The 16,476-nt window shown below is 39.8% G+C and overlaps 1 protein-coding gene across 3 annotated transcripts in view; it reads left to right on the top strand.

The window, feature by feature from the left end:
* The window catches only part of mtss1 (MTSS I-BAR domain containing 1), a 99,877-nt gene extending 84,949 nt beyond the window's left edge, over positions 1 to 14,928 (top strand). For 2 of the 3 annotated variants that reach the window (XM_030135350.1, XM_030135352.1), the window contains 4 exons: positions 4,333 to 4,455; positions 5,985 to 6,135; positions 6,726 to 6,752; positions 10,662 to 14,928. In XM_030135350.1, the coding sequence (XP_029991210.1) occupies positions 4,333 to 4,455; positions 5,985 to 6,135; positions 6,726 to 6,752; positions 10,662 to 11,788 (1,428 nt within the window). In that variant the 3' untranslated portion in view covers positions 11,789 to 14,928. The remainder of the gene's footprint in view (positions 1 to 4,332; positions 4,456 to 5,984; positions 6,136 to 6,725; positions 6,753 to 10,661) is intronic. The other variant, XM_030135351.1, reaches the window with a different exon arrangement.
* The last annotated feature ends 1,548 nt before the right edge of the window (positions 14,929 to 16,476 follow it).

Here is a 16,476-nt window from a genome sequence, read left to right as displayed (position 1 = left end):
TTCATATCTTGGCCTTTAAGGCTTTAAGATATTTACATTTGCCAGTCGCTATCTTAGTTTGGACAGTAAAATAGTCAGTAAAGAAAATGGAAACTATTATTTCAAAGGGGAAAGGTATAGAAATAGTCCACAGATAATGAAAAACATACGTTAAATCCTCCTAGATTTCTGACTTTACCTATTGTGACAGTAATTACTGAGTAGTTTTGTGATTAACCAGTGAAGGTGATAAAACATCCGCAATTAAATTAATACAGTCCAACTGCTCCAGTATCAGCTCACTGTTCCTCCTGCTGTGATCCCCTCCTTCTAGAAGCCCCCCTCTCTGCTCTGGATACAGACCTGATCAAAATCTTAAGACCAGTTGAAAAATAGGTAGAATTTACCTTTTGCACATTTGGATCTTAATGAGGTTTTAAGTAGAGCTACAATATACAAAAGCAAGAAGGGGGAGTGAGACAAAAAGCACTTTGAAAAAGTAATTTATTGAAAACAAGTAAACTGAAATAGGCTGTTTATCAGCTGATCAAAAGTTTAAGACCGCAGGCTATAAAAGCCAAAATCTGCTCAAAATTCTCATTTTCTGTCGGGCATTCACAGTCATGCCCTCCTGATGGCTAAAGCTAAGAAGCTTTCTCTTCTTGAACGTGGTTGGATCGTCGAGCTGCATAAGCAAAGCCTCTCGCAGCGTGCCATTGCTGCTGAGGTTGGACGCAGTAAGACAGTCATTCTAAATTTTTTGACAGATCCTGAGCATTATGGAACAAAATAGTCAAGTGGTAGACCCAAAAAAATTACGCCTGCGCTGAGCCGGAGGATCCGATTGACTGTCCGTCAAAACACAGGGCGGTCCTCGACCCAAATTAAGGCCCTCACTGGTGCCGACTGCAGCGTAATAACCATCAGACGGCATCTGCGGGAAAAGGGTTTCAAAAACAAAAAACGAATTCAAAGACCTCATCTCCTACAACACCACAAAACTGCCCGTTTAGACTTTGCCAGGGAGCATCAAACATGGGACATTGAAAGGTGGAAAAAAGTTTTATTCTCTGATGAGAAAAAATTTAACCTTGACGGTCCAGATGGCTTCCAACGTTACTGGCATGACAAGGAGATCCCACCTGAGATGTTTTCTACCCGGCACAGTGGAGGGGGGTCAATCATGATCTGGGGTGCTTTTTCATTCAGTGGAACACTGGAGCTTCAGGTGGTGCAGGGTCGTCAAACGGCGGCTGGTTACGTGCAGATGTTGCAGCGGGCATCCCTCATGACTGAGGGCCCTCGTCTGTGTGGTAACAGCTGGGTTTTTCAACAGGACAACACTGCAGTTCACAATGCTCGCTTGACGAAGGACTTCTTCAGGGAGAATAACATCACTCTTTTGGACCATCCCGCATGTTCCCCTGGTTTAAATCCCATAGAGAACATTTGGGGATGGATGGCAAGGGAAGTTTATAAAAATGGCCATCAGTTCCAGACAGTTGATGCCCTTCGTGAAGCCATCTTCACCACTTGGAGCAATGTTCCCACCAGCCTCCTGGAAACACTCGCATCAAGCATGCCCAAACAAATTTTTGAAGTGATTAACAAGAACGGTGGAGCTACTCATTACTGAGTCCTACTGAGAAAATTTTTTGTTCTGGTTTGGAGAGTTTTTTGTAATTTTTTGAGCGATGGTCTTAAACTTTTGATCAGCTGATAAACAGCCTATTTCAGTTCACTTGTTGTTTTCAATAAATTACTTTTTCAAAGTGCTTTTTGTCTCACTCCCCCTTCTTGCTTTTGTATATTGTAGCTCTACTTAAAACCTCATTAAGATCCAAATGTGCAAAAGGTAAATTCTAGCTATTTTTCAACTGGTCTTAAGATTTTGATCAGGTCTGTATATTGTGTTGATATTGCTGTCAGTGTTCATATGATATGTTTTCGTCACCTGTGAAGTAATGATGTACACAGCCGCGATTATGTGTGATAAGCCAACTGAAATCTGAAGACTTTGGGTCCATACTTGCACAGTCGACACCTTTTGATCTTTGTATATTTTATCAGAGATCTACAGAAGCCGTGTCTGGATGAGTGGCCAGGACACTGTTACAAAAGAGATTTTTAATCTCAACGAGTCTTTTTTTCCAGGTTAAATAACGGTTAATAATAATTTCAAAAAAAAAAAAAAAAAGCCCCACAGAGTCATCTGAATATTAAAACTATCTACAACCATGAATTGGTGTGTTCAAAGCCTAGGATTTTAAGTCATCTGAAAGTATTCTGCTCTGCTCATGACTTAGTTATTATTGTCAACAAACACTAGCCCTGCTGTTGTTAATTCAGTATTACATATGCTGTATATTCATCCACTGCTGAAAATAGCTCCCAGGAATTTCCTCCTGATTCTCTGCTTGAATTTATAGAGCCAAAGTTCCATCCCTCTGGTTAAATTCTACTATCATTTGTCAATTTGAAAGATAATTTTACAAGTCAAGAATGATGGTATATATATAGTTTTTTGTTTTTTTTAAATTTTATTTTACTTAAATTTTTTCTATTTTTGTATATCTTATACTAGAGCGACAACGACTGCCACAGCAAAGAATTCCTTGTATGTGTTTACATACAAAGCTGATTCTGATTTTTAATTCTGATTATTATTAGACTGAAAATGCGTATTTGCCATTGCCATTTGACACAAGCTGTGGCCAGATGCTTTAGGAAATTACTGAGACTTTTTAACGGTATATGTGAGTTGATTAAAGGGTACCTGTAGTGAATTTTCATTGCTAACTATTTGAAAAGATCACATATAATACTAGCGGTTCCGTCAGGTAACTTACGTCATAGCCCATTGTCAAGTATGCGTGAGTACTAAGTCACTGCTCCTTCAGGCATGGTCAGCGACATGTTGCCTCCTTCACAGGCTGTCCCAGCACCTGTTGTGATGCGGAGTCGTTGTATTATCTGATTACTTGGGCTGAGATGGACTGGTGCAGGAGACACCAGTCTAAATTGACACATTGTGAGCCAGTGCTGGGCTGCATCTATAGCAGGGTGCAAAGCTTACAGCTGCACACACGACAAGCGTGAACTCGTGCTTTCCACTCAGTCTTGCTCACTGACTGCTGCTTGTTTACTCACACTCGATCACCTGGAAACAACAAGGGTACATCACTTCCTGCCAGCAATGGCTGTTCCCCATAGATTCTGCCCCAGCTTGTCATTCACGTAATAAAAAGGTCTAGTGTGATGCACTTATGGCAGATTTTACTGAATTTGCGCCTCTTTTGCTTGTAAGTAGTACACGAAGTACAATTAATGTTGTAAGCAGGACCAGTACAGGTACACTTGAAAGTCCTCAGCAGCAATCAGTGAAAGCTGAGAGACACAGACAGGAAGTCAGAAAACATATATAGGTGGACTACCCTGCTGTTGGATTAAGTTATACATAGAACTTGACTGAAGAATATGACTGGGCACTGATTCAAGGTAATGAAAAGTCACAATCATGTTGAAGGGCTGTTATATTGAATCTCTACATAAAATTACAGGAGTCTCATGATTATTTCCAAAGCTGCCAGTTAAGCATTATCACATACATATACAACCTGTCGTTTAAGAAATAATCAGTTTTTACCATTATGATTTTACTTTGGATCCAAACTCTTCAGTCAGTGCTGAAGTTGAAACATTTTCTCTGCTGTTTGTTCTGAAATAAGTGTGAAACAGATATGTGCATAGAACATTTGTGACTAGCTATATTGATTTCAGTTGGCAAAGACAAAAATGCACTGAGTTAATGAAGTCCTCTAAACAGACTAATTGAAAAGATTTGCAGTGATTAATCTTCACCACCGAATGGAGAGTATAACCTAAAATGTCATGAAATGACATGTTGTGATAAATGTATTGATGTTCTGACACCAGCGATCATTGTGCAAGTCCTTCATAATACAGTACAGCACTATAGTACAGCTAGTCACAAGTAACAATCAGTGCAACATTTGTTTCTCATAGTAACCACTTCTGACATGTTTAGTCAATGAAGCATCTTCAGGCTTCAGACTTTTTGATTTTCTTTGGGCTGTAGAAGAATACCAGGGGCTTTTCACTATTATTACTTTTTACAGAGACGCCCATTAATTAAAAAAAAAAAACCTGCATGTTAATTGTAATACACCATTTACATAATTTTTCATCCACTTTTTGTAGTATTTTAATAGTTGGCAAATAGGGAGCGATATTATTGAATCTATGTTGAAGGACTTCCATGATGACTGCATGGGGTTACATTCTGTGCGTACTGATGTTTGACTCTGATTGTTTTTTGTTTTTTTTTTACAGGATGCAGTTGGCTCTACCAACCAACTGGCTTCAGGAGGTACAGAGAATGGCCTGCTGGCTCCCCCACACATTGCCTACACCCACCAGGGAGAGAGAGCCCGTGCCATGTCTGCATCTGGAAAGGTAACGCATACCAATCACACCTACAGAACAAAAGATACATGAGCTGAAGCAGCTGTTGAAGCCACTGGATAGCAGTGGGAGACACATCTCCTCTTGTCTGTGTTCTACTCTGTCGCCTCTTCTTCCTAGACCAGCTTACAATCAGAAATCACTCCTTTTGCCCTCGACCTGAAATATATACACTAGGGATCCACCGATACCACTTTTTTCCAGACCGAGTAAGAGTACTTACATTTGAGAACTTGCCAATACCGAGTACCAATACGAGTACTTAATAAGCCTATTCCTGTTCTTAGTTCCTTTTATAAATGTGCTTCATTGTCGTCATTAGTCTGACTGGAACAAGGTGCTGCTACTGACATTTAATGTGTTGGAATGAGCGTTTCTCAATTAATCCACCAGGGGGCGCCGCTCTCATTTAACCATACTGGACAAATACGAAGAAGAGTAAAGTTTTTTGAGGAGAAGAAGAAGAGCGTCAGTAACAGCAAACATGGAGACGACAGAGGCAACACTAATGTGATACTAATATTGCAGTGTTTTCGCTAGTAAGGTTTAAAAGCTTCAGCAGGTAGGGAAAAGATAAATGAGCGAAAAGTTTCGTTTTCACTTCTGCTGGCGACGGTCTGCACCGTTCCGTACCCCTCTCCATCTGGGTATGCATCCGTCAGCACCTGAAAAATAGATGGAATGTACGCAGAGTACTGACAGAACGCTGCGTCCGTATCCGTCTGTGTCTTTAACGTTACTTGCAGTCAGCGTTACTTTTATCACCATCATTTATTTTGAAAAATCTCCACACTCTTCACACTCCCCACACATTATTCCACCGCCGCGTACCTGCTGCACTGAACTGTGAATGTCACACGGCCATAAGTAGTATCGGTGCATTTGTATCGGATTACTTTTACGAGTACGAATACGAGTACACACACTGAGTATCAGAGCCGATACTATTCTACTCTATTCTATTTTTGCTCTTATTTCTTTTATTTATTATTTTATTTTATACATGCTGCATACACAGAGACCTGGCTAACTGTGCTTCTTTCTTGTCATGTCACATGGTTTTGAATGGCCATAATGCTGAGTCTGAGTACAATAACTATTATGTGATTGGTCAGAAATTTGAAGTGGGCATGGTTAATGTGGAAAATCCAAGGACTCCCCAGGTGTTCTGGGCTGGAGTTTTTCATGAAGCTTAAAATGTCCTGACCAGAAGTTTAGTTGACATTTTATGGAAATGCAGCTAAAGACACCTACTTTGACCTGATTTGGGAGGTGGGGGGTGGGGGGGCTCTCTTTTGCTGCTTATTGATTTCCTATTTCTCTTTATTTCCTTCCTCCTCCTATTCATTCACTTGAACCTTGTCTACTCTTGTTTATTCTTCTCCTCTTCTTTTTTCTTCTTTTTTTCTTGCATTCAGCCTCATTTTTACCTTTCTTTGTACATTTGTCTGCATATCATATGAAATATTTAATTGTAATGGATGAAAAGTCATCATTCTCTATTTTTGTTTTGGTTTCAGTCTTGCTCGGCCCGGGATCAGCTGGTATTGACACTGGGTGCATTGAATTCGGATGCCCCAAGGAGCAGCAGGGACTCTCTGCACTGTTCCAGTGGCTACAGCACCCAGACCACCACACCGTCCTGCTCTGAGGACACCATACACACACACAGTGAGTACACAAACAATCAGAAATACAAGCTCAGTTATCAGTTTTGTTGGCTCATATTTGAACCCTAGTTCTATGTATTTGCATCCATGTTTTCTGCTACATCTCGTCCTTAAAAAAACAAAACAATTCAGAGATAACAATAAGAATTTCTGAACAAGCAACAGAACTAGCCAGCTATTTATTTGTCTCACTCAGGTGACTTTTGAAAGACACCAGTGGATGTTTGTTTAGACAGTTCATCCTTTTTCAGCTGCTAAAATTTGTTATTGATGTGAACAGGGTCTTTGACTGCATTCTAAATGTGATTTAGAGTTTTTTTGTGTGTTTTCTTCTCTGAAAATCTTTGACGTGAATGTGAGATACAGACTTGAGTAACAAGAACCACCAAAGACAGAAGCACAAACAGCCATAATGACACACAAATACTTCAGGATAATACCATTCATGATCTGTCAGTGTCTGTCTATCTGTCTGTCTGTGCAGTGTGTCTTGAAAGGTCTATCTCAGGTTTATCTTTGTTTGGTTGCTGGTTTAAATCTCCTCTTTGCCCTGTTTTCTTGGTTAAACCTCCTTCCTTCCTTCTTTTCCAGCTGTGAAGAGAGATCCTCCCATGTATGGTAGGTCTCTGGTCACCTGTCTGTCTCTCTTTTTGCCTTCTTGCTTATCTGCTAAAGCTCTTTTCTTTTGGGAAAATAAAGATCCTGCAGGCTGCTGTATTTGTTATTTTTCAGTGATTTGGACTATTACATCTTCATCAATATTTATCATTTTTATTCAGGTTTGTCAGACCTTCAGAAGCTTCTTTGAATTTGTCATCACAGTTCTCTTCATACAGTTTGTTGTTGCAAATCTATTAATGCAAACCAGTTGTGTGATTCTTTAGGCAGAACAATGAGGCCCGTTTCCACTACGTTGTACCGGCTCGACTTGACTCGACTCGGCCTTTTTGCATTTCCATTACGAAAAAGGACCTGGAATCTGGTACCCGGTACTATCGTAAATTCTGGACTATAGACCGCACTTGAATATAAGCCACAGACCCTAATTTTAGAAAGAAAATCAATTTTGTACACGTATAAGCCACGCCGGTTTATAAGCTGCAGGTGTCCATCAGTGGCGATTTCTCATAGACTGCAAGAGAAGCCCGGCTTCCCCTATCATTACGAAAATTAAATGGTTAAATATGTTTGGTTGTGTTGACATTTCATTGACTACACGTGTGTTAAAACACGTTCATCTCACAGACAAGTTCGTTTAGAATCAGCTTTATCACAAATCATCAGACTCGATGTTGTTCACTTCTCATACATTCCCGTTGCACTGTTTCCTCATACGATCTATGGTCAATGCATTTCCCTGTTGAAGCCTGGCTTCTATGGGAGTCTATGGGACCGAGTGGAACCTTATTTTCATTGCGTCAAAACTGGAGAGACAGTGAGTGCATATTGAGGCACCGATACCGCTGGTGGCTCACTTCCGGTACCACGGCTCGGTGCCGCGGCACCTCGGCTCGGCACCTCAAGCCGGTAATTGGATAAAGGTTTTCTTTGAGTTCAAATGAAATTATTCCCTGTATGTAAATGGGTATGATATGTGTGAGCTTGCTGTCATATCTATAGGTTGATTCGTTGTTAATATGATGATTAAAAAACAAAAGACAAAAAACGAGGCAATAAAAGGATAGTAATAAAAGCACATTTTCTTTCTTTTTTTTTTTGTCGGTGGACTTATCGGGGTTTCCTTTGGATTCGTGCCGATACGGGATTGACTTGCTTTTCCGCTGGCTGTGGATTCACGGACTTATAATGACTTGAAAGACACTTGAAAGTGAACAAATTTTTGTTTTTCGTTAGAGTAGGACTTTTAATTTATTTTTAAAATATAAAGATTAAAAACAAGTAATTATGTCTGTTGTAATTTCATTTTCTTTTAACATTACGCACAACATGCGCATTAATTCTGAGATGCTTTAAATTTATGACGGTCTCTGGAGAGCTTTATTGGGTGTTTTCATTCAGAGTTTTGTTTTGTATATTTGTGAAACAATGTTAACATTTGAAGGTTTACTATTTTTCCTTAAAAGTTCCCCTTTTGTGTGTGTTAATATTAACTTTATAAAGGTTAAGTTGTTAATGTTATCCATTCCTGCATACCTGGTAACAATAGACAGATTCTCCCCTGGGGTGTGGCAGGCAATAAGGTAAAATCGTCGTATAAGCCGCAGTGTTTAAAGCGTGGGAAAAAAGTAGCGGCTTATAGTCCGGAATTTACGGTAGTTTTTTCGTATCACTTCTGCCGAGGTTCCAAGACAGGGGAACAGATGCTAAAATGTGATGTGTAAACACTACAGACCACAGATTGGTCAGAGAGTTGTCTCTGTGACCCGCCGTTTTACAAAAAACAGATGCGTAAGTTTACAGTAAACATATCGGTAGGTTAATCCACATGATGACAGCCCGCAAAACTACACCACAGTCAAGTCAAAATTCAGTCTTTGGTGGCCAACATAAAAATTCAGCATGAGCTTGACGAGACAACACGCAACGAGTGAGTTTATCAGCAACTCTCTGAGCAGACGACGCAGAAGTAACGCGTCACATCACTATGACGTCCAGGCACTGTAAAGTCTGTCGTATCCTGTAATGGAAACAGTCTTCAGGAATAGGACCTGGTACCCTAGTCGATTCGACTCGAGCCGGTTCCACATAGTGGAAACTATGTGACTGTTTATTCTAGAGGTTCTACAACCTGATCCTCTCATTGGTGTTCATCTCCATCTGACGAATCTGAATGAATGTCTTATATTTTACATCATTCTGGATCTGCTGACGGTTAAAGCCATTTGTTTTCTTGGGCTCTGCTTCCTCCAAGTGGCCAAAAACTGTTACCACAGCTTCTAAAATTCACACCAGACTGAGGGAGATGACACTAACTTCTCTTTGTGTAAAATCCTGTTTTGTTGGTTTTAAGTGTATCAGTGATAAAGTACAAAAATATTTTGGTGCATTATATTTCATACAAGATCCAAATAGTTTTACATAGGTGTTCGAATAAGAAAATAAAAAAATAAACATAGAAAGTTACAAGACATTTACTGATAAAACCAACTCTTGTTATGTTTCTTAGAGCACAATTGCATAAATACAAGTGGAGGTAACTTGGAAACAAACCAGACAGTATGTGCATTTGTAGTATTTTACCTTCACATCCTGGTCTGGTGTCTGACCTCTCATTACATGTACAGTTTTGCATCACACACATAGAGTTTGACATGTAGATCTGGTTTTACCGTATTTATTCAGATCATTATGCTGGATATGTGTGTGTGTGTGTGTGTGTGTGTGTGTGTGTGTGTGTGTGTGTGTGTGCGCGTGTGTACTGTGACCTAACTTAATTGGTTTTCAGTGCTCCCCTTCTTTATTGGATGACAAGAGGATCCATATAATAATATTATGACTTGTCACACTCAGACACTCAAGGAATGAGTACTCTGATGTCATTATTGTTCTCTGTACCTTCTGTATTTACGACATGGAGTTAAAAACCTTCCTAAATGTCACTCAAATAATCACAAATAATGCAGGTCACTGGGTACAACACAAAATGTAATAAATAAATAAAACATATAAAACATAATTTTCATTTTGTTCTCACACATATGATGATTATAATAGCCCCTGATGCAATATGTAATAAATTACCCTGAATTCTCCATTAAATGAGTCCATATTGTGGTGGTTAATTGATGGTAGTAGCTTCTGCAGTTTGAACAAGCTGAAGCTTTTTGTGGAGACATGTTAGTATTCTTCTACAGTATTCAACCCTGACAAAGATTAGATTTCCCCTTAGATAAATATGATAAACAGCTAATCTTGTTTTCACATTTATGCGGCTATTTTAACTAATTTAGCCAAAGATTAGAGGACACTATAACAATGGTCTAATGAAATATTGGTCAGCTTAATTTAGCTTATAATATATATTTTAAAATGTATATCCAGTGGGTGATATCAGTTTTATGATTTACTGCAAAATGAAGGGAAACTTGTTAATCATTTAATATTATTAGTTGTTAATTGTTTATTGTATTATTATTATTATTATTATTGTTATTATTATTATTATTATTATTATTAATTAACTAAACATAAATGGAGGACTGGTTACAGTTCAGAAAATCTTTGTTACTAGTACAGAATAAAAGTGTATCAGAACCATGTTGGGTTCTGCATGCACTGACAGTGACAAGATTTACTCCTTGATGTTGATACAGTACTGGACATTTTTCAATACTCAATAAATGCAATAAAATCAGTGTCCAGCCCCAACTCTGTCACATATTGTTTTTAGGTTCTTTGTTCTTTAATGTTGGCCTCATCATATAAAGATATAGTCTGTTACATTTTATGTGACTTGTTACATGATGTTGTGTAATGTATACTTGATATCGGTACTACACTCTGTAATGTGTTGTTCTAAACTCAGAGTAGATCAATGACTAAACCCCTGTCTCTCCCTCTCTTTAGTTGATTATGAGTCCATCTCGCTCCACGGAGATGCCGACTCTATCTCCTTGCATCATCTCTCCCATGGCAACAGCCAGTCCGACTTTGACAAGTCATCAACCATCCCAAGGAACTCTGACCTCAGTTTGCAGTACAGGAAGTTTGCCCAGTCCAAGCGCCCAGCCTCCACCGTCAGCTTATTGGCCGAACCAGAGCTGATGGGTGGGTCTGTCCGCCAGCTGCCATCCCACACAGCAACCATCAGACGCAAACCCTCATCCAAGCCGGCATATCGTAGGGGCACAATCAGTGGGGGGGTTCCCATTCCCATCTGTACCCCACAGGTTCCCCTCAAAGCCCTCGGAGGCACTGGTGGCAGCGACGAGAACGTCTTTGCAGTGCCCTCTGCTGGAGCAGCAGGATTAGGTCACAGTAAACTCTGCACCTCCACTCAGAGCCTCAGCGCATTGCCTCACTCCTCATCCTCTTCCCCATACTACCAGCTGGTCCCAGGTCAGATGCCCATCCCAGTGCCTGTACCCACTGTACCCTCCATGCTACCAGAGGGCACCGCCAAACAACAGCAACAGAGACAGTACCTACAGCAGCAGCAGCAACTACAGCAACAGCAGCAAATCCACCAACAACTAAATCATCAACGGCAACACAATCAACTGCAACAGCACAATCAGCAGCTTCAGATTCAGCAGCCACAGTACCATCAAAAGCAACAGTTTCATCAACAACAGCAATTACAGCAACACCGTCAACATCAGCAACAAATCCAGCAACAGGTTCCACAGCAGCAATTTCAGCCACAAATTCAGTCTGAGACTGAGCAACAGCTGAACCAGCATCAGAAGCAGCAGCTGTTCCAACAGCAGCGCCAAGTCCCAGTCCAGGCCCAGTCCCAGTCCTCCAACTCCTCCTCCACTGCCCGGGAACAGCCCTCTGGTGTCGGCCCTGGCGTTCAATATCAGCCCCACGCTCCACCACCCTCCATCCAGGACCACAACCTGGAGCAGCTGACCCAAGAGGGAGGAGGAGGAAACATGCTGGCCATGATCAGAGGAGTAAAGCTCAGAAAGACGGTGTCCAACGATCGCTCCGCCCCCATGCTGCCCCCACCACCGACCAATCACAAATGAGCACCTCATTGCTCATTTTACTGCTCAGTGTCTTACTGAAAGTTGGAACACACACAGACTTTATGTCCCAGACTTTACAAACACACTGACTAATTGCTGGAACATGTTGTATGTCTTTTATTCTCCCAAAGTTGAAAGTTTTTGTTTCTTTTTAGGTGGTTTAGATTTCTGTTTGAGACTTTGTGGCCATTTATTGCTACAGAGACAGCTTTTTGCCTTTTTTTGTTGGTTCTTGTTTGCATTTCGATTGTTGATAAAAGCTTTTGGTTGATCAAGTCTTACCCAGTAGACATTCATTGTTGTTGATTGTTTTGGTCAGGTGTTCATATGTGGCTTGTTAAGTAGCCAAACAGGAAGATTTTAGTGTCCCAGATCCTCTCTAAGTCTTGGGTGTGTTTGATTTGCCTTGTGTGTGTAGAGACCCAGGAGAATGGGGTTTAGCTTAATTAGTCAATGCAGTATCTCCGCTGTGGTTAAACCATGGTTTGTGGAGGTTTTCATTTGCTGGCTGCGGGGTCCACTTTATCTGTAAGGTGAGTGGAGAGAGAGTCGAACACTGAACCTGCTGCTAAGACTCTGACATAGAATATATAAAAATGTGAGAACAAAAAGTTGCATGGGGCACAGATCTGTCAACAGTTAATGATCGCTCTGACACAGAGAAAGTAACATAGATGAGTCAGTCTTTATTCTGACTCAAGTGGTGACATATTTCACATCTGGATGACAAATGGTGCCCCTGAAAGGACTAAGATAAAGTTACTGCATGAACATCTGGTTTTTACTGTGTTTAATGAGCAGGTTCATGTGACTAATGCAATCAAACAGTGGCAGCTTTTAGAGGTGGCAGTGATGTTGGTAGAGGAGCTGATTAGCAACTGGAGACTACATTGTTGCTGGCAACATAGCAGACTTAGAGGAGTAGAACATTTAAGTCGGTCACGGCTGTTTATCACCTCAATATCATTAAATTTTTTGCAGGTAAAACAACCATTTACTTGGGTTTCTTTTGTCTTTTAAGGTAAAAAACCTGTAGCTTTTTGGTGAGAGTTCACAATTTAAGGTATTTAATTTCCTATTTTTTAACTATAGACTGTGTAGATGAGGTCAGAGCCACTGAGATGCTTAACAATGTCATTTGAAGCCTCAGGATAGCATTTTGACCATTGATAAACTGGTTTACTGGAGCCAAAAGTGACTATATTCAGACAAAAGGGCAGAGCTGCAGTAGGGCAAGAGGTGATGAGTAAGATAATGCTAAATCTTAACTTACTGATATGGTATAATGGTTAACTGCATCAAGCATTTAATTTGCAAAGTCATTTAACAGTCTTATAAGCACACACAAGCTGTTTGTCAAGACAAAATACAGTTTAAATCAATAAACAGCAGTACATTACAGATGGACCAGAACACTTACTGGAGAGTCCAAGTAAAATGAACAAGACCAAGGTACCTTTAACATATGTTTGCATTGGCTTCTCTTTGGAGTTCATTATGCTAAGGACTTTTCAAGAGCTTGCTCTCACTTGATTCTTTAACATGACACATTCTGTATTTATTTGCAGAATTTTACCAGGGTCCAATAGCTGGTTCTACTTTGGATCTGTTCTCAAGTTGTTGAAATATTTTAATTTGTTAAACTGTAAATATCTTGGTTCTAATTTGGTCTCTGGTCTGGTTTACATGTCGTAATTCATTAGAGTAGTGCACACATACAATACATTAACCTGTTACACACCTCATGTAGAATTATCTCTGAAGGTTTAGGATGTAAAACTGGGACAGGGTTGTAAACACATTAGTTATATCCCTCATGCTGTAAACAAATAAGAAGTGAGTGCATTGAAAAATGTATGCACCTCCTAATTATACTCTTCACAGTGGCTCAGAGTAAGTAATTGTTTTTGAAAGGTTAAATTCACAGTTTTAAGAGTATTAGCTTATTTGTTTCACCTGCAGTTTTTGCTTTTCCGCAGCTTTTTTTCCCCATGCAAAATATCCTATAAATAACTTCAAAACTAGCTACTACTTTTGAGAACACCTAACAAGCTGATATTGGGGTATGTAAGCAGTTTGGGACCTTTGAACCTAATATTTTGTACACTGGTGGTACAAGTTATATAAAAACTAAAATCAACCATTTTCATCTCTAAAAATTAATAGAGTAGCTCCATTTCACTTCTTCTGTTGCCTCTAAAAGTTGTCTGCTGAGTTGAAAAGCAGGGCTTCTTTTAATGAATCAGTTACTGTAAAAATAAAATATCCAAAATTATCAGCAACTAATCTAAAAAGAAATGTTTTTAATGGACGATTAGAATTTCCCCAGATTATTTTCTGTAAGCTGTTACCAAACTTGATCTGAAAAAGGCTAAATGTTTTTAACTCACTAAAATGAGTTAAAACCAAAGGATTTGGTTTCAAACAGACTTACATATTTTGCTATGTGGAGTTTGAGGTTTTAACTCCAAAAAGTGAAAGTGAACTATTTTACAGTTAATCAAATTAAACTCAACTGTTTGGTTGCTGGTGGATTGTGTGTGCTGTATGAATCTAGCCTCTTGGTTTTCTGAGATCATGGTTTCAGTCCTAAGCTGCCCTCTGGAGACCTGCTGCATGCTGGGAAATGCAGTTTAGTGTCTGTTCTCTGAAAAAGGTGTCTGTGTATTTTGGGATGTCAATCAGCTGTATAGGTTATTCAAGTGTTTATATTGTTGATGAGACAGAAAGCTGCCATTGACTTGCTTTTCATTTGATTGATTGATGGACCCAATAACCCCACAGCAGTTGTATATGTATATATTTGCGCTTCTGTTCCTGGGAGAGATCTGAATCTATATATTAAAATGTATGTATACATATTCTGATTGTATTTTTGTTGATTTATTGATCAGAGGACGTGATTGGCTCTGACACCACATTGGTCCTCACTAGTCTTATTTTTGTAGAAAAGCTTTAAAACCTGGTGAACTTCCCAATGTTTGAGGATGTCAAACCTGACCGGATGTGACTGTTGAGAAGCAAGCAAAAGACTACATGGACAAGATGAACCAACAGAATGTAGAAATGTGTTATCTTCATCTTTCACGTTTACTGTGGAATCAAATAATAATAATAATGATTGATTGAGCCTGGTGGTATTCTCTCTTTTTTGTCTTTTACTTTCATGAAGCGAATGTGACGCTGATTACTTTTTTTTTGTCTTGGATTATTTAGTCACTCATTTCTTCTGGTCATCAAATCATTTTCTCTGCTGTGAAAAAGTAAACATATTGTATTTTTCCCCCTTTGGTTAAACCAGTGTTAGTGTTGGACTTTTCAGATTCAGATAATTTGCGGCAATACAAATGCACATGAAAAAATATCTTTTGCGTTGTCATCAATTACAATATACTGCCATACTGTAGTAATTAATGTCTACCAAAATGTGGCTGAGTTCAACATCAAAAGAAATGGGAGTGAGACCAAAAAAAAAAAAACTGAGTGGGCAATTTATTGAAAACAACAATCAAACTGAAATAGGCTGTTCATCAACCAATCAAAAGTTTAAGACCACAGCTAAAAAAAAAAAAATTATTCAATTTTATTTGTAGAGCCCCATATCACAACAAGATTGCCTCACAGGGCTTTACAGAATTAGTTGGATATGAAAACAACAGTTAAATAAACAATAAATGAAGGAAATGGATTAATGTACCAGGCATCCCCCGTCCTTCGACCCTCCTTGGCAAGGAAAAACTCCAAAAACCCAGTGGGAAAAGAGCAATCTTGGGGAGAACCACAGTGAAGGAAAGATCCACTCCCATGGACAGACAGGCTATAGATACGCCAGGACTGATGGACATCCATTTGCGGATGTAGTTCCAGTCTGTAAAGATGCAGTAGAGTGGGAGCACATGAGGGGGTCCCTATAGTCAGATCAGACAGGTGAGGGTGAGGAGGTCCATCCAAACAGGTGAAGGTGGGGGGGAGGTCCGGGGTCACAGGTCAGGACAGGGCACAGATGAGTCACCTCAGATCCTGTTGTCACTGGGCCCCAGGTGGCTACAACTGAAACAGTTGCCACTCCCCCAGGGGGGAGTGGGGAAAAGGGACACCCTAAAATAGAAATAAAAGTCTCAAAAAGGACTCAATAATGAATAGCTCCACCATTCTTGTTGATCACTTTAAAAATTTGCTTGGGCATGCTTTATTATTATTATTATTATTATTATTATTATTATTATTATTATTATTATTATTATTATTATGGGAGTGTTTCCAGGGAGCTAGTGGGAATTTTGCTCCAAGTGGTGAAGATGGCTTCATGGAGGGCATCCACTGTCTGGAACTGATTTTGTCAGGTGGGCATTGTGAACTGCAGCTTTGTCCTGTTTTTAAACCCAGTCATTACCACAAAGACGAGGGCCCTCAGTCATGAGGGATGCCCCCTGCAACATCTCCACATAGCCAGCCACCGTTTAACGCCACTGCACAACCTGAAGCTCCATTGTTCCACTGAAGGAAAAGGACCCCAGATCATGATGGCACCCCCTACTGTGCCGCGTAGAAAACATCTCAAATGGGATCTCCTTGTCATGCCAGTAATGTTGGAAGCCATCAGGACCGTCAAGGTAACATTTTTTCTCATCAGAGAATAAAACTTTCTTCCACCTTTCAATATCCCATGTTTGGTGCTCTCTTGCAAA

This window comes from Sphaeramia orbicularis, chromosome 5 (assembly GCF_902148855.1).
Source record: "Sphaeramia orbicularis chromosome 5, fSphaOr1.1, whole genome shotgun sequence".
NCBI lineage: Eukaryota > Metazoa > Chordata > Actinopteri > Kurtiformes > Apogonidae > Sphaeramia > Sphaeramia orbicularis.
The sequence above is the reverse complement of the archived record's forward strand: the minus strand, read 5'-3'. Positions and strand labels throughout refer to the sequence as shown.